The sequence below is a fragment of the Carassius gibelio genome, chromosome A13 (genome assembly GCF_023724105.1).
Source record: "Carassius gibelio isolate Cgi1373 ecotype wild population from Czech Republic chromosome A13, carGib1.2-hapl.c, whole genome shotgun sequence".
NCBI lineage: Eukaryota > Metazoa > Chordata > Actinopteri > Cypriniformes > Cyprinidae > Carassius > Carassius gibelio.
In genome coordinates this window covers 11,180,271-11,199,547 of record NC_068383.1, presented here as the reverse complement: position 1 = coordinate 11,199,547, position 19,277 = coordinate 11,180,271, and the positions used below count along the sequence as shown (strand labels likewise).

At 37.7% G+C, this 19,277-nt stretch overlaps 1 protein-coding gene across 2 annotated transcripts; it reads right to left on the bottom strand.

The window, feature by feature from the left end:
- Positions 1–1,189: 1,189 nt before the first annotated feature.
- LOC128026143 (netrin receptor UNC5B-b) lies at positions 1,190–15,348 on the bottom strand (the record flags this gene model as incomplete). 2 transcript variants are annotated; one of them, XM_052612903.1, is given in 16 exon segments in its annotated part: positions 1,190–3,720; positions 3,809–3,987; positions 4,118–4,282; positions 5,020–5,169; positions 5,259–5,498; positions 5,682–5,850; positions 6,606–6,693; positions 7,414–7,776; positions 8,076–8,270; positions 10,455–10,487; positions 11,478–11,642; positions 11,762–11,929; positions 13,113–13,293; positions 13,608–13,711; positions 13,938–14,081; positions 15,132–15,348. In XM_052612903.1, coding segments are annotated over 16 exon segments (2,727 nt in total), but the record flags the coding sequence as incomplete, so codon positions are not given.
- Positions 15,349–19,277: the final 3,929 nt, after the last annotated feature.

Below are 19,277 nucleotides of genomic sequence, written 5' to 3'. Positions count from 1 at the left end.
TTTTCGTTAAAAGCAAACTTCACTCAAAATATTAAAAATCACCTTATCGTTCAAAACCTTCATAGAAGTGATTCATCATAAAAAGGCAAATAAACACGGGAAGTGCCCGAGATACAAAGTTTCAGACATTTCATAGAGGGGGAAATACATTGAAAACATAAATATTATTTGATACTGTTTTATGCTATGACCGTCATCGCAGAAGATTTAAAACTTGTGTAGTTCATTTATCTACCAAACGATGGCGGTAAATGACTACTTTATGAATTAAATGCATTTTTGTCTCAAGTGAATTATTCTATATTTTAAAGCATTTGTTTTTATTCTAAATTTACATGACATAATGATCAGCTAATCCGTATAAAACTTCACGTGGGAAATACAGTTTCCCAAATCAATGAAAGACGTAATTCTTTAGAACTTACTGTGCGGAACATATTTATAAGCTGGACGGATTGAATTTTTGTTAGTTTATTTGGTGTATTGTTAAGTGCTGGAAAAGCCTGTGAATTGCTCTTGAGAAAGCTGGAATAGATACTCAGAGCAGAAGGCAATATATGATTACATGTCTATTCAACCATCTTAACCAAATTATGAAACGGTCTCTTGCTTAAACCAAAAAGCCCACTGCAGCTGCCGAGGGCAATATCCAGACACTAAAAACCTTTTCACTCTCTCTCAATCGCTCTTGCTTCCTCTCCAGGGCATTATGAACACTTTTATCTCAGAGATAAACGGAAGAGAGCATCCTCTCCACATCTCTGTAACAAGTCTACAAAGACTAAGGGGGAAAGGTTCTTCACCCAGTCATGCATTTAATGTCCTTAAAAAGCAAAAGCTGGCAAAACTACAATCTGATTACTATGAGAATAAAAATAGTTAACTCTTGGCTTCAACTTTGTGATTTTATGATGTAATGCAAGAAAAATATTGACAAAAAAAATAAATAAAAATAATAATACTGTACAAACTGTATATTCTATGTTCCTATACCAACCCAACACCTTACCCTTACCCTCACAGGAAACTGTGCATTTTTACTTTCTCAAAAAAAAAAAAAAAAAAAAAAAATTCTCATTCTGTATGGTTTATAAGCTATGTCACAAAAACAAGAGCACACGCACACACAAAATGTGAGCTTTATAACCATTTTTAATTGACACACACACACACAAACACAAAAACACACTTCTCTTGTTAAACTATGAAATATAATTTATTGCATAAAAATTATATTTAGTTACAGTAAGAAGTCTAAACATTTATGTACAGTATTACTTTACAGCATTACATAAAAACAAAACTCAAGACTTCGTATGTACCCTCTTTGATATAAAATAACATCTGAAAAAAAGAGTAAAAAAAGAAAAAAAAAAATTTTTTCGGCCACACTTGAGTGTCCATAAATAGCAACTACCATCCAGAGAGAAGCCAAGCCCATTCAGCTTTACATGTGACATGTTCACAAAGGCATTTTCATGTAACATTGACCAAAAGATGACTGGAGACATTTCAGAGCCATTTAAAAGGTTCAGAGCTCAGAATAAATCAGTGATTTTAAATCTTCTTGCAGTCTTCATCATATAGAGAGTTAAAAATAATCCTCCAAACTAACTTCTTGTTGTTGTCCATTTTGAGGGTGCAAGTGACTGCCCAAAAGCTTCCTAAACAAATGAGGTGGAATGACACAGAGGTCATGGAACCATTACCCACAATTACAGATGTTTTGTTTGCATTAATTACAGCTGAGAGGCCGAAGAGGTCCAGTTTTAAGTTACAGCAGTGATCAGAAGAGGGAAAGTAACAAGATTCCTATTCCACATATTTCATATAGAAGACATAGACACAGATTCACTTTTTGTTGTGCACTTGCATAGTACTTATAATGGAAAGGAGGAATAAAACGTAATGAAGCCTGTTCATTCATATCCTGTACACTGACTCACAGGTTGGAGTAAACAAGCTCTCTGATGCCATCTCTCTCTCTCTCTCTCTCTCTCTCTCTCTCACACACACACACACACACACACACACACACACACACACACACAGAGACACATACACACCTCTGTTATTTAATTCACACCTTTACAGGCATGGACAGATACTGCACTTTCTTTTTGTTTTGTTTGTTGCCATACATTTGAACACTTGTGAAGAAAAAGTCAAGAAAAGAAAAAGGACCAACATCCACTTCAACTGATTATATGACTTCTGATAATAAGCGGTACATGGCATTCAGGCTTAGTAGAGGGAAACCCATTAAAACCTAAAAGTCAAAACAGACAATAAAGAGCAAGTGGGTCATACTGCAATCAACAGAGCACTTAGGCCACCTCTCAAGGCTACTATTTATAATTTTATAATATAACAGCACGACCGACTCGACTGGCATCAAACCCCCAAAAAGAGCTTTGTGCCATCCACGCAATTCTCATCCAATTTAACAAGAGCAGCATATTTGCAGCATGCTTTCCCGAGAAGGATCAAAGCACATTTAACCTCAGCGTAACATTTCAATTTCATACATTTCAATGACCAAAAAAAAAAAAAAATCAGCTTCTAATTGTGAAGTTCATCACAAAACCTTTAAATGCACATTTATACTGCAATCCTGCCTAAGTCCACTCAGAGGTGAATGCAACGATGCAGCAGTTTAAAAACAATGCATGACGGCATTTTCCAACAGAAAAGTGAAAAACAATGATCCACAAATAGGGATAATAACTTAAAAAAGTCAGTTCCCTATAGGAAACTAATACGAGTTTACCAGAAAGCTTTCCTGCGTTACAAATGATTGATTGAATATAAAAAAGACAGATAAAGAAAGCTAATGAAGGTATGATCAGAGAAAGAGAAAAAAAAAAGTTTCAATTCCAGCAAAAAGTTTGGTCCTCTGTTAACGAGAACACACAAATTCATTCCTGTATGCTATTTCAAAAGACACACAGAAAATAACGCTTCAAGCTAAAGTCAAAGTGAAAACATTATGAAAGCTAATATTAGTGCAGATGATCTTAGCTCCTTGCTGGTTGGCCTTTTAATCCAGGTTTCCATCTATACTCTTGTTTATTTGTGTGTGAGCATGTTTCCTGAGGAGCTTGGCACACTGCTGTTTAACCAGACACAGAATCTCAGTGTCTTTAAGCATCTAGCAGTCGCTAGGAAACAAAGCCAGCGCTTGATGTTCAATGGCGTTTGATCATGTATTTTCACACTTTGTATGTGTTGCAGGGAATCAGTGTGTATCAGTATGATGCAACTCTCATTTAATCATGAGCTGACGGAACCGTCCCAGCAAATTCACTGACTTCCTTGATTGCAGCATCGTCACATTTGCTACCTTTTGATATGTATTATTCAGAGTTCATCCAGAGCGCCTGACCCCAGCTCACAGGCGTCGCGATCCTTGGAATATTCTGCATGAGCACAAAGGAACTGAGGTAAAAGGCAAGTTGTAACAATGTACTAGAGTACAGTTTCCATCCGCTTGCATTAATGCTAGGTATTTAGTGGCAAGTAAATCCCCCTTTCACACTTTTTTGATTTGCTGATCAGCAATCTCCATCCGTCGTCATGACAACCAGGACCTCACTCTTGCCCATGTCTTCAAGAGCTGTCGCCAGGGAGACCAGGTCTGCGTCGCCCTGGTGACAAGCTTCCCACAGGTCTAGCAGCACACCTGTGGGGCTGGGTTTGGTTGCAAAATAGTTCAGATACCTGAGGGAGAGATGTGGAAAGAGATGAAATCATGTATTAATAAATGCGCAGATTATTTTGCCACCGTGAAAGATGCAGGAAAAAATACCTGTCAAAGTCCAGCTTGCAAGCCAGCATTCTCCAGTCACAGCCTCTTGCGCTGGGGGCATCCAGACTGGCACAGATTTTATGCCGTATGGAGACGGGAAGTCGGAAAGCATACGGGCCCACTTGAGACGAAGGTGGACATGAACCGCCTGCCGGCAGAGGTGAGTGAGGGGGCAAGGTCTGAAAAGCATACGTACAAACATAGAAAACAAGTCAGTGCCCATTATTATGTGTTTTTTTAAGTTATAAAATAATTCATTAGTGATTCGACAGAATAAATAACATATGGATGTCCTGCTGTTTTCTGTACCTCTTGGATGTCAGTATTAAGCTGGAATATCTGTCCCTCCCCCTCCACCTGTCTGACACAAATCTTGCAGGTGAGCTGGGAAACCAGCAGACTTCCTCTCTCCAGACTGAAAGTGCAATGCAACGGCCGCTGACTCCCACTCCAAAGGTGGTAGAACGGGATTTCCTGGGAAACAAAACATGCAAAATTGAAAGGCAATTTTGTTTTGTTTTTTGAAGAAGAAAAAAAGAAATAATTATATCTGCACATGCTCAAATGAGGATGTACATATTTTAATGATACAAATATATAATCGATGTACAACATTTTATACATTTATATTTTAAATACATTTATATTTGAAAAAACATTAATAATGAAACATTTCTAAAACATTCAATAGTTTGAGGTCAGTAAATAAAAAAAAACAAGATAAAAAAACAAGTAATTCCGCAACTATTTTCAAAATTGTCCGCAATAAGAACTGTTACCTTAAGCATCAAATCAGCATATTAGAATGATCTCTGAAGGATCATGTGACACTTAAGACCGGAGTAACAACTGCTGAAAATTCAGCTTCGCCATTATAAATAAAATTTTAAAATTTAAAAAATTAGAAAAAAAGTAGTTTTAAATTGAAATAACACAAATGCAGCCTTGGTGAGCATAAGACACATTCAAAATATTTTTTTTAACTCTTACCCACCCCACACTTTTGAACTGCAGTTATACAGTTAATAATAAGCTTCTTTGTTTCACTTCGACTTCATTTAAAATAGCATAGTAACATGAAAAGAGGAAGGAAAAATTGGTTTCACAGACAGAGCAAATTATTCCCTTTGTATTTATTCCAAAATGTTTAACCATAAAAAATAAATTCTAAATTGCATCCATATAACCAATAACAACAGAAAATCTCTCACCTGATACTTAGCCAGGAGTTTACTCCTCCAGTGAGAATGAGGAATGTCATGGATTGATAGCCGCAGGTTGTGGTAACTGTCCTTAAAGAGCAGGGGTTTGGGATCCTCTAGTAAAACCCCACCCAGACTTCGCTCAACCTCTGATACCTCCTGCAAAAAGAGGACAAACATTTAGCTTCTTTCCAAACTAAACAATTTATTGGGAAAGTAAATTCAATAAGAGGAGCAGACAGACTGACCTTAAGGGCATGTGGGGTGTCCTGTATGCAATAGACCCTCAGGCTGTAGTCTAAGGAGAGGCACGGGGCCCGGGGAGCAAAAAGAGCCAACTGCAGCCTCTTACAGGCTGGCCGAGGGGGAGCCGACTGTCCCACCAGACCATATGTCCCCAGCTGCTCCGTCAGAATATGACAGCTTTGCTCCTCCACCTGTAGATAGCATGGTGTTGACAAACTCTCCTCTCCTACAGTTAGCACCTCCTAGTGGACGGGAGGAAATGAGTGTGTCAGAATATGCCTCATTATAGGTCTCATTTATCCACATCATTATTTATAAAATGCTCTCCATCTTGTTCTCTTCCTGTTTCCCACCCTCCATCTTCACTGACTCTGTGTCATTATCTAATGATTTAGCTTATATCATTTTTGAGATGTCAGTCTCACCTCCCAGGCACCTTGATGGTTCTGCATTTTGAGGGTGAGGGTCCAGTCTGGGGGTTCTAGCTGGGCGCAGTGAGGCAGAGTTAGGACCACAGGTCTGCTCAGCAGCATGCCAGAGGGTCCGCAGCTCACCACCGGACTTAATACAGTCTGACTTCCATCTGATGGCAACCTGATACAAAACACAGAGCAAGAGAGGTTAGCAGCCCTAATTCAGAATGATATTCATTCTGCTTGCCAAATTCAATACAAAGTAAAGAGCACAACATCCCAAAGTTTGCACTCTCTCATTTAGAGTAATCCGAGATTGACATTTTTGAGACAGGAAATCATTTGTTTTTTTACTTAATGTATTTTTTGTGGTTTTGCAACTTGTAAAGATAGTAGAAAAGAAAGTTTGGGGAGTGGGATACAGAAATGTTGCAAACAAAATTCAAACTTGTGTCAACCACATACGCACCAGAACTCAGTGTGTAAAAGGTCTAAGATGTGTTAACCCAGAGCTATGGCTCTGACAGTAATTAATAGTATTTTGAGAAGATTTATGGCACCTACAATTAGTGAGAAACACAAAGCTTCTGCAAGTCTGCAAGCTCTGATATTTATATATATCATATTTGACAATAAAAACACTTTTGCCTCAGCAAAAAAAGTCTCAGCTCAGACAAGCATTCAGTGTTTTCAAGACATATTTGTTTGTTTGTGTTTTTCCACTGTCATTATTTTGAAATGTTATTTTCTCCCGAGTTCTTCAATCGGGGTCACACTTTCGTGCAGTCAATACTGCTCTTCAAGGCCTGTTGAGATGTCTTGAACTGGACTGTTTGCAAGTGCACAAAGTAAAAGATAAATGTAACGTTTTATGTCGGGAAATGAAAGTGTGATGGGGACAGGGCACTGAGAAACAGTTTCAAGCAGCTGACTTACGTCGTTTTCTCCCATTTGTTGATAATGAGATACATCTCGTAGAACTTGCCCTGAGGAATTGTCCCTGGTGGAACCAAAAGGCTCACCCCTGGCAGGGGGAAAAGAGAACCGAGGGAGGATTAAAATAAAACGATACAAATATTATTACATATTTTTACACTGAAAAATGAGCTAAAAGAATGTTTGCAGACATTTTTAGAAACGTAAAACATATTTAGCAAATCAAAATGGCAGGAACTAAATAAAACATTTAAATGTGAAACACATATAAATATTTAATATAACTAGATAAAATATTTAATAATGAAAAATTCTATTATATATATATATATATATATATATATATATATATATATATATATATATATATATATATATATATATATACACATATCAGGACAAAGATTTGTATAATGACATGGGTATAACATGTATTAGAAGGAGAAGGTGACTTTTCAGGATATTATCCCATGTCCCCCCTTTTCAAAACGCATATAAATCACACATAATTGAGTGTATTGAAAATCTTAAATAGCAGAAAGTTTCCTGTGAGGGTTAGGGTTATGTGTAGGGTCGGTGTAGTGCGTTTGTACAGTATAAAAACCATTACGCCTATGGGATGTCCCCACTTTTCACAGAAACAAACCTTTGTGTGTGCACAGTATACACACACACACACACACACACTCACATATACAATATATACAAACTTAAAAAACAAATGTATCCAGCATAAGCAGACCTGACTAACACATCATCAAAATAACACTAGGAAATCATCATTTCCGGCTCATTTAAAACCTATTACCTGTATTAGGGATGGTGAGACGGCCACCAAGGTAGCCTAGTGTGGCGCTGGCACTGTGACTCGGCTCCCTGGGTAGGGTATGCCCGTGGTGGTCTTTAGGTCCAGAGCCCACGGTCTTCAGGCTCATGATCTCCCCGTCAGTAGAGCCCAGGCCTGTCGGCAGCTCTAAAGAGGACATGGTAGAGGAGTTGTACACCTTTATCTTCAGGCTAGGAAGTGGGTCCAACAGGGGAGATGTGGTCATGGGGATCTTGTGCTGAGAGTCTAGGGTGGCCTGCTTCAGTGAGAAAATCGGTCCACGTAAGGTTCCGGCACTGGCTGTGAGGTCAGGAGGGGCTGTCGGATGCAGTAGGTGTGGATTATCTAGCAAAGTAGAGAAGCAAACAGAGAGAAAGAAATGTTTCCGGCTCGCTGTAAAGTTACGGAGCGGATTTCCCTAAGAGATTAGAGTATTAAAGGGGAGAGGATTTAAAAGAGGAGCCATATAAACAAGTAATAGAAGATTAAATAGTTTTGAGAGAGCAGGTGACAGCAGGAGAAAGGATTAAAACTTAACACATACTTTGAAAGACAGAGTTTATATTAGGTTTGAAGGTGTGAGAAAGGAGTGAGAATGAAAACTGAAACTGAAAAACAAAGGTGAGGAAACACGGATGTCTCACCCTGTCGTGGCGGTTTGTAGTTGCGTGGGTGGAAGGCAGCAGTAAGGGCTGAGGATGAATCTGTGATTTCACCGTGAAGATGGCGGCAGCTCCAGCGATACACCAGGATGCCCACACACAGCACGAGGATCACACACAGCAGTAATGCTCCCACCAGACCCGCATACACCGCTACACCAGCGCCGGAGCCCAGAGCTGACACACATATAGGTACACATCTATTCATATACTGTATGCAAACCTATCACAGATGTAAATTAATACATTATGCAATACAAAAGTGTGGAAAATACAGGATATACAGTAGGTCAGAAGGAGAAGAAAAATTAGTAACCAGACTTTTAACAATCAGTATAAAGCCAAGTCAGGATTGCAGCTTGTTTTAGCCAAGAATCCCCCACTAAAACAGCAAAATGGCAATTCAGAGTATCTCATGCTTTGTATGATAATTTTTTTTTCATCTTTTTTTTATGGAGTTTGGTAGCATGGGCCAGTGAGATTGTAACTAGTGATCGCAAACAGTGGTTGCTATTTGTGTGGACAGTAAACAGATTGTGGGTGGTCTGAGGATAATAATAAGGGTCTAAATGTCCAACATGTATGAACAGTTGGGGGTACTGTGGATCTAACAGTGCATTGTGGGACTCTCTTTGTGACTCTTGATCCCTGTCTGCCATCGCTGAATTAAAGCTGCAGTAGGTAACTTTTGTAAAAATGTATTTTTTTTACATATTTGTTAAACCTGTCATTATGTCCTGACAGTAGAATATGAGAAAATCTGTGAAAAAATCAAGCTTCTCTGGCTCCTCCCAGTGGTCCTATTGCCATTTGCAGAAATTTGCCACTCCGGGAAAGAAACAACCAATCAGAGCTGCGGTTCATAACTTTTTTTGTGTTCAAAATTGACAAAATGTATATAATAAGCGAGTACACCATGAATCCATTTTCCAAACTGTGTTTTTAGCCTGTCATGAATCACTAGGGTGCACCTATAATAAGGGTTTATATTCGGACTATTTTAGATTGCTTCGGGGGTACCGCGGCGGAGTAACCAAGTACCTTTGTGATTCTTCATAGACATAAACAGAGAAGTAGCTCCGGCTACGATGTTCTTCCACAAGATGCAAGCAGTTCTGTTTATTAACCGCTAGAGCGTCAAAAGTTACCGACTGCAGCTTTAAGTGATATATTTACATACCATAGTATGCTATAAAATGGCATTAGAAGAAAAGGAGAGACAGGGGTGATCACATAGGTACTGCACCCAAAACACATAGTGGAGAAAAAAATGAGGAAGAGAGCAGATGCCTGTAAAGAGTGAGAGTGGGTAAAGGCTCATGTGGCAGGACAAAAGTGAATCCGACAGCTGTCTTAACTTATTATAGCAAAAGGAACAAAGCCGAATTAGGTGCGTTACTTTTTGGTCTCTCAAGTGCTGAATGTCACATTGATCTCAGAATATTATAGCATCACTTGAACTGTAAGCTACGCTATTGATTGCTCTGGGCCTGTAAGATACACAGTCATTAACTTCAATGTCTACAAAAAGCACTCTATTTCTGAACCAAGATTGCACATATATTATACATCATCTTCCAGGAATGCATATTCACATTCCTGTGTGTGTGTGTGTGTGTGTGTGTGTGTGTGTGTGTGTGTGCGTGTTTGTTTATATATTACATAAGCTATTCAGAATGAATCAAGTGTAAAAACACAAATATGTGCATTTTTAGCAATTACAGTCTACGTCTAAGATAAGTCTGGAAATTCTAAAAATAGCCAACATTAAATATATTAGCCAACAACGTCTTATGCCTCAAAGTAGTATTTAAGAACTAAAGTAATATATAAAAGTAATCTATAAAAAAAGTAAACCCATATAGAAGCCAAGCCAATTAAATCAACCAATATTTGATTATTTTGAGATTCTCAGTCAATAACAGAACCAGTCCAAAATATGATATTACTGCTTTAAGTGATTAATTAAAATAGTGTTTAATTAAATTAAGTGATTCATTAAAAAAGGGAAAAAAAAGCTTTTAAAGTGTCTTTTTACTGTATATAATTTAAAAATGGACTGTAAGGTGCTGTCTTCTATTTTATATTCTCAGTTCATATGTTTTCACTTCATGAGGTTCTGCTTTATCACAGGACAATGTGCAGCATATCCAGAGATGAACAGGACAGAAGTGACAGAGTGAAACAGTACACACACACAACCACACACTGATCATACTGTACTTGTATCGCATCTATATAGATTCATATTTCCAATCACTTTTCCTTGGGTTTCCCAGACACAATCTGGGAAAAAGAGGCGAAAAGAGGATGTAACAGTATCAAATAAAAAAAAACACTGTTATTAAAAGGAAAACTTACGATGGTTTGCCTGTTCAATAGAAACCTTTTTATCTGTTAGAAAAAAGGCAAAAACAAAGAAAAAAAACAAGAAAGAGTGAACATGAGAATGGATGAGCAAAGTTATGAGCATAGCTCAGAGATGACTGCAAATGAAAGTGGAACAAATAATCAATAAATGCAAATTCAAGACTCAGCAAATGAACCATCAAAACATAAACTCAGAAACCATAGGTTTATGCAGAGTAAAAAGTAAATATCTTACTGCTCTTACAGTAAGGGACATAGGAACTAGAGGAATCATTTATGAGGAGATATATAGACACACACACACACACACACACACGTGTGTTAATGCTGCGTTACTAATGCTTGAATCTGGGTTGTGCTCCAAGTTTTTTGCATTAAAACCTCCAGTCTGCACTATGTTCTGGCTGAATAGTGTGTGCATATGTGAGTGTGAGTGTGTGTAAGCATGCTATTGATGTTCTCCTGAGATAATTTAATGCTTTCAGCTGTGCTCATCCAATACCAGCCCTGGCATAAGAACCCAGTGTCAAGATGAATCTGGCTCACCATCACATGGCTGATGTGTTTCTCCACTTGCTAGTATTTAAGTTCATTTAGTCCGACTCCCCAAACCTCACCATTTACCTTCTTGTCCATTAGTGCTAATAGCCATGTGCCAACTCATTTTCTGAAGGAGTGAGGACCAGTGTTAGTTTTTTTTTTTATTGTATTTTTTATTTTCATACTATATGTAAATTATAAACACTGGCTTGGCAACTAGCTGAAAAAGATTTGGCTAACTATAAAAAAATTAGTGAGGGGAAGGTTTTTATATCTGTTCTCCATTTTAATGGTTAATTATTTTTGTGATGGGAAAGCTGAATTTTAAGCACCCATTACTTTAGTGTTCAGTGTCACATGATCCTTCAGAAATCAAACCTTGAATGAACAATCAAACCAGGACCACGTTCACATCAGTCATGTTTCATTAATGCGGACACTTTGTCACTGATGATGCTGGGTCATGTGACTTACTGCGGGCACACAGTCCCTCCGTGCAGTTCTTGCTCTCCATCATGCTGCCGCTGCAGTGGCGTCCTCCGTTACGTGGTGGGGGCGCCTGACATTCACGGCTTCGCCAGTGTGTGCACTCTGTCCCACACGCTGACCACTTGGCCCATTCCGTCCAGCCACCGTCCACTAGAACAATACATAATAAGCAATTACATAGTGGATCATAACTCTGTCAGTGGATCATGTGAATTTGTTGGTGGTTATATAGTGTGTCACGAATGGTTGTGACAGGTGTCAGTCTTCACCTGGACAGAGGGTGGTGCAGCTGACTCTCTGGAATGGTGGGCCATCACAGAAGGCTCCTCCATTGAGCGGTGCTGGATTAGTGCAACTGCGTGTCCTCCGCTGCCAACCCCGCCCACATTGAGCATTGCACTCTGACCACTCTGTCCAGGATGACCAGCCCCCACTCACTAAGGTAGGAGAGCCAGATATAAATATACACACACAAGAGACACATATACACTGGCATGCAGTTTGCTCTGAAGAGAATTGAGCCTGTTAAATACACTCAATTGACTATTAAAGGAAAAACAAGTAGCAATGCAAAACGAACTACTTTGAACTGTACAACAGGATACAATGTACAAAAGAGCTGCATATTATATCATTCGTAAGAGAGAAAGTACAGTCAGCATGACATAATCATGACAGGACAGCCAAGATTTAAAGCAGAGAGGGCCTTGAAATATCCTTAAGTGTTTTTATGTAATTAATTTAATTAATTTTTTTTTGCAAGAATGACCAAATTAATGTATTTTGTCCCACTTATTACACGACTGCTTACCAAATAAATGAATAAATAAACATGAAATATAGATTTTGTGCTGAGATATTATGTACCCTACAATTCGAAAGTTTGGGGTTGGTAAGATTTTTTAATGTTATTGATTTTAATGTTTTATGCTCACTAAGGATGTATTTATTTGATCAGAAAATACGGTAAAAACTGTAATATTGTATATCATTATTACAATTTATATTTATTTAAAAATGATTTAATTTATTCCTGTGATGGCAAAGCTGAATTTTCAGAAGCTATTAATCAAATCTTCAGTGTCACATGATTCTTCAGATATGATTTATACATTTTTCTTATTATCATTTGATCCCCACAGTGTAGGTGCTTAATATTTTTGTGTAAACTGTGAAATATTTTATTCAGGATTCTTTAATGAATAGTACAACAGTATTTATTTGAAATTCACATTTTTTTTTTTATAAAGAAACATTATAAATGTCTTCACTGTCACTTTTGATATGTTTAATGCATCCATGCTAAATAAGCAAGTTCTTGCAATAAAAAATGTATCTCACCCCAAACTTTTGAATAGTAGTGAATATATTTGAATGGCTTAATTATGGAAGAATAATGAAAAAAGAAACTTTAACAGTTGGTCAAATTTTTAATTATCATTATAGACTGCAGAATGCCGAAACTGACCAATAAGGATTGAGTATTTCACAGAGCAGTGTAATAAATATTCATAAACACCACGGGAGATTCTAGTTTTCTTTTGTCTAGAGAACTTTGCCTTGCCAGATTCATTCAATGATTGGGATCACTGCAGGGATTCTGATTGGTCAAGTGGTTACCGTAGACGATGAGTGTGGCAGTGCTGCTGCGTCGCCTAGCGACCACATTGCGAGCCACACAGGTGTAGTTAGCCGTGTCAGAGAGCCGAGCCTGCTTGATGATTAGGTCATGATCGATGGTAATTAGAAAGTTAGAATCCAGCGCTGGGTCAATGAGCTCTTCGTTCTTCAGCCAGTCCACCTGTGGCATTACAAGAAATCAATCCATTCAGTTTGAAGAAGAATGATGTGTATCTGGAACAAAATTGCACTTACAATCCTTTGAACAGAACATTTAAAAAGCACCAGGCATGTTCTGAATACAAAAAAAGTATATCCTGTGTGGTTGAAAGTTTGATCAAAGCCTTCAATATTAAAGTATCACTGCTCACGGGTTTTACTGAAACCTCAAGGAATCAAACATTGTTTGTTTGTTATTATGCATGAAATAAACAAAGGGAAAACCCAGCTGGAGATTGAAACAATAACAGAAAGAAAAAGGCTGTGATATGGCACCTCAGCAGGCGGCATGCCCTCTGGTGGACGACACTGCAACAAGACTTCCTGCTCCAGACTCACTTCCCTGCCAAGTGGCTCCTGTTCAAAGTTCTTCCTTAAGTCTGAAAAACACAGAAATATTTTTAAACCACAACAAACAATAATAATAATAACAAAACAAAACAAAATCTAAGTGTTTCAATTCTTTCATTATAAAGCAAGAAAATAGCACAAGCAATAATAGTTGAATGTTCTATAGCCAGAATACTAGGTTTCTCTTCAGGTTCTGTCTTTTAAATGCAGTCTAAGATCAGATCAGATCACATAAGCTGCTGGACACAAACTCACAGGCGATGCGGACATAAGCCCGTCGGCTCTTTGTGGTGCCTGCCGAGCTCCAGGCAACACACTGACACCAATAGTCCTCCAGTCCAAACAACTCCTCGACCTGCGTCCGGGAGACAGAGATATCTACTTCTCTCACTACTAGACCTACGACAGGGAGGAAAACACGAATATATCAATCAAGTTTGAAATGTATGCATCCCTTACACATTCTGACAGTAGTAGTAAAATTGCAAGCCCCAGACAGTGCTTTATTTAAAATAATACATTTATATGATGTATTTAGCAAATATATTAAAAAAAATATTTAATAAAAATGAACAAATATAATGAATATACAAGATAATATAAATATATGTGAATAAACAACATAATAAATAATATGAAATCAAATCATAATAAATGAATAAACATTTTAGAACAAAAATATAGTTGTATTATTTAGTAAAAAAATATAAAATAATAATAATACAATACAAATACAAATAAAACAATACAAAAATAATAATACAATACAAATAAAACAAACTAAAAATAATAATCTAGAGCTAATGTAAATGTAGTCTTAGGGAAGAATAAAAGTTCTTAATAATAATAAGCTTGATCTTTCTGATTAAACCAATTGTGCAATTATCAGTCATCATATTTACATTTGCATTCATCTGAGCAGACAGTTTTGCTAATTTTATGATTCGGTTAGCTGTGTTCACTGCTACACAAAATAAATGTCTTTGACTATTTCAGTCATTCGCACTCAGTGAGCGTGGGTGGGTGCTAAAGTGTTCTCTTAGCTTGATTGGTTTGATTTCTTTTTGAGAATTTGCCATTCCTTTGTGCTTTCATGTTTTAGGATTCAGTTTAACACCATTTTAAAAATGAGTTGAAATAATGTGGGCTGATGGTTTCAACAAAAGCATATACCACTGATTACGTAGCACACAGTAGGTCTGTCTTTAAAGGTGTATATGTTCATTCAAAATCAATTCTCCAGTGGAGAAAACGAATGGGATTTTTTTTACCTCTGGAACTCAACTGTTTGACTCAACTGTCAGCTATCAGGAATTAATCTCTGAAGTGGCCTATCCTACAGTACACAGAAACTTTTCCAAGCCAAGACCTGTTCCCCACTAGACACGTTTGAGATGAATTATAACGTCTAATGCCTATTAATGTCCAAGCACATCTGACACACTTTACCTGTGATAGGGTCCAGACTCTCCTTGGTCACATGGTCATTCTGGTTCACCCATTCTCCGTTGCATTTGAAGTATATCTGTGTGGCTGGGGCAGCCTTGCAGGAAAGTTTGACAGGCCTGTTTTTTACTATGAAGGCATCCTCTGGCTCACTCTGGAACTCCGGCAATGGTTCGGCCGGGGCAGATGGAAATGAGTCCGGGAGAACTTCGCTGTAATCGTTGCCATCTATAAAAAACAGAGAGAGGGAGAGAGGTCAGAACATGTGTACAGTTTAGGCAAGTGTGTATTCAAAAGCATGTATCTGTCACAGCAAATGAGTTTGGCCTCAGGGCTAATGGTGAGACAGTCGGTGTATGTTGAGAAAGACTCGTTCCATGACATTTCAAGTGTAGTCTAGTAATACAGCTTTTGCTAGTCTCTGGCTCAGTATAGCATCCCTGGGGAGTCCACACAGAGCCAAGATGAAGCTGGGGGAGCTTGACCTTCCATCGAAACGCCCAGTGATCACACATTATCCCCTGACATTTTCCCAGTGACAGATCCCTCCCAGCACAGAGCTCATCCAGGGGCCTGCGTGTTTCACGGCTCCGCACCCAGACCCTGTCACCTCCAACACGACAATGCTGTTAACCTTTCAAGCATTAAAAGCTACATAGGCAATTGACTACAGAGTGAAAATGAGGTCTGTAGACACCGGCGCCGCGGGACAAAACGGGAAAGTTGTTGGTCTGCACTTTCTGTGATTTGTAGCACACACTTCTCAGAGCTGGAAATGTTTTAGGGATGTCAACTGTGAAACGCAACTTATTTTTTTTGACTAACCTTAATTTTACTAGGATGATGATGTGCTAAAACTTGAAGGCATGTGTTCAGATAAGCAAATGTCCCCCACTCCCTCAATTCAATGCAAGGTTGATGCACTACATTTGTTTTCAATTTCTATTCCTCCCTAGCCTGCAATATCGAAATAATAGTCAATGTCATGTCTAAAAATTCTCTCACTGATAGGCATAATCCCAAATGACAACAAAGGCAATTACAAACAAAAACAAGACTCTGATGGAGATGACACCTCCTTTCGGCCGTGACAGGGGAGAGTTCACCCATTAAACTGCAAAGGCTCTCATGGTTGAAGGCACTGCTTGAGTTTAATTATCACACATGTACAACTGGCATCAACTGGCATTGTAATGATGTGACTAAAATACTTCTGACGGCATAGCTTATCTTGCTGCAGTGCAGGAACATAATTTAGTGTCAGGTTGGACTCCAAATCAGCAGCTTTGCCATCACAGGAATAATTAAAAATGTCAAGATTTAAAAATTAATATGGTTATTTTAAATAGTAATATTTCGCAATCTTTACTGCATTTTGAACAAATAAACACATTCTGATCACAAATATACTACATGCAAATTTGAGTGTGTGTACACATACAGTTTAGTGCTGCAACGACGCGTCGACGTCATCGATTACGTCGACTACAAAAAAACGTTGACGTGTGAAATGTGTCACACTGTTTACATCTCACGTAATGGCAGCTTCTGCTCCTGGAAATGGAGACATTTGCATTCTATCACAAAAACTGAGACCACTGTTATCAAAAGTATGGGAATACTTTAAACAGATGCCAAATAAAATGGTCCTTTGTTCCCTTTGCAAAAACAATCATGGTGTACCATGGCAGCACAACAATGATGTACGAACACCTCCGAGGAAAACATACTGGTGCTCTCCGTTGTTAAGGTTTAACTGGTTACCATGTTATCTGGTGACCAACTTCCTGGTTCAGCTCATATTAACTCATATTTACCATAGTAAAATAATTTTCTTTGCCTCTTTATTTTTGTACACTGTAAAAACTTCAACCACATTGAAGTATTTTTTTGGGGAAAAAATGAATAAAAGTTGAAGTATTATATTAGAAGTTGTACTTATATATATTTTTTAAGTTATCAAAATGATTCATTACCTAATCAAAAAAGAACATTAGATTAATAATTTATTTTAATAAAAATAATTGTTAGAGTAGTAAAATAATCGAAAAAATAATTGTTAGAGTAGTCGACTAATCGAAAAATTAATCGTTACATTAGTCGACAGAAAAAATAATCGTAAGTTGCAGCTCTAATACAGTTAAATAAAAATTTAGTAATTTCCCTTGTCTGAACATTTTCCATGTCAATGAAATCGCTAAATGAAACCAAATATACCACTAAATTCAAAAAAAAAAAAAAAAAAAAAAAAAAAATATATATATATATATATATATATATATATATATATATATATATATATATATATATATATATATATATATATATATATATACATATATATATATATATATATATATATATATATATATATATATATATATATACATATATATATATATACACATACACAGAGACTGGGTGGGGAGGAAGCATCATAAGTGCTCTGAAGGCTGACTTACGGGTCAACCGTCTTTGTGTTCCTCTGTGTTTGATGGAACAAGCTTGTGTGAGAAGTACAGTGGTCTGAACTTGTCCGCAGACTGCAGAGGTGAAAGAGGTGAGGAAAGAGCAAGCTGAAAATTGGATTTGGGAGGGTGTTTTCACAAAGAAAGGAGGAGGAACACAGAGGGCAGAACAGAGGAAGAAAGAGAGATAGATAGAAAGGGGGGATAGAAAAAGAGCAAACAAACTACTGTAGGCTTGCCCTATGATCAAAGAGCAGAATACATTAATGCATTACCACAAACATTTCCAAATCATTACTCTTTTAATGCTGCTTCACTTAATATAGCCAAAAGAAACTATCTCAGTATTAGGACACAGAGTCTTGAGATTTTACTTGACAATAACATGCTGCAATAGGTGAAGCCCTTTGTAGTGTTATTGTGTGTGTTACACACAATAAAATCTAATTTACCCACACACATCAGATAGGTCAGTGGCAGCAAGGCCACGACACGGTCCTCTAGCTGAAAGTGTCAGTCCAACTTTGTGTCATTTTGTGACAGCTGCGTCCTTTCTGCAAGCTCACAGCCAGAAAACGTTAAGACACACTCGCATATCAATATTGCCAATGCATATACTTGCAGTACTGAAAAGAAGAAAAATACAGAAAACTAAATAAATTAAGTACAAAATACTAAAATACTAAAATGTTCAAAATACAAATAAAATTAAATGCAACAGTTAAAAAAAAAAAATATATATATACATATATATAGATCCAGCGCCCGGGGTTCAGTGCCTTGCTCAAGGGCACTTCAGTCATGGGTATTGAGGGTGGAAGAGAACACTGTTCATTCACTCCCTCCCACCTACAACTCCTGTCAGCACCGAGACTCGAACCGGCAACCTTCTGGTAATTAGTCCAAATCTCTAACCATTAGGCCACAGGTGCCCCTCCACCCACCCACCCCCCCCCCCCCAAATAAAATTGAATAAAATTTACTGCATTTTAAACTCTTCATGTCACTAAAAAAAGCAAAAAATGAATAATACTTTGTTAACAGAGGGATTCAGTCGTTTCGACACTTTCACAAATAATGCTGTCCCTTTTCAAAACATGAAAGTGTGTTGTGCCAATGACTAACTCTGCATCTCTACCCCCCCCTTCCCTTTTCTCCTTTCCTCCCTTTGTGTCGCTCTCTCCCCCGACAGCTGTCAGCTTGTCTTTTTCAGACTTTGACTTCTCTGTCGATAAGCAATTGTGTTTCTCTTTCTCCACACTACCTCCATGTAGCATCGATTGCTACAGAGAATCAACAGTCAAAAACACAGCCTGTCATTCCCTGTCACATACAGAGAGAGAGACAGAAAAAAAAGCAAGACATTTTGTTGAAACGGAGAGAAGACGAGTGAGAATGTGTACTAGAGGTCTTCACGTGCATGTGTGTGTGTGTGTGTGTATGCGTGTGTGTGATGATGCAGGATCTTCTGGGTGACAAAGCATGTGTGAAAGTCAGCATGAAAGAGACAGAATCAGTGAGAGAGATACAGATTTTCTTTCTATCTATCTATCTATCTATCTATCTATCTATCTATCTGTATGTCTGTCTGTCTATCAACAAGGCTTTATTAGTTTGTTAAAAATAAGGTGTAGAAAATAAGTAACTAGAAATATTGTAAATAAAGAGGACAATAAAAGAC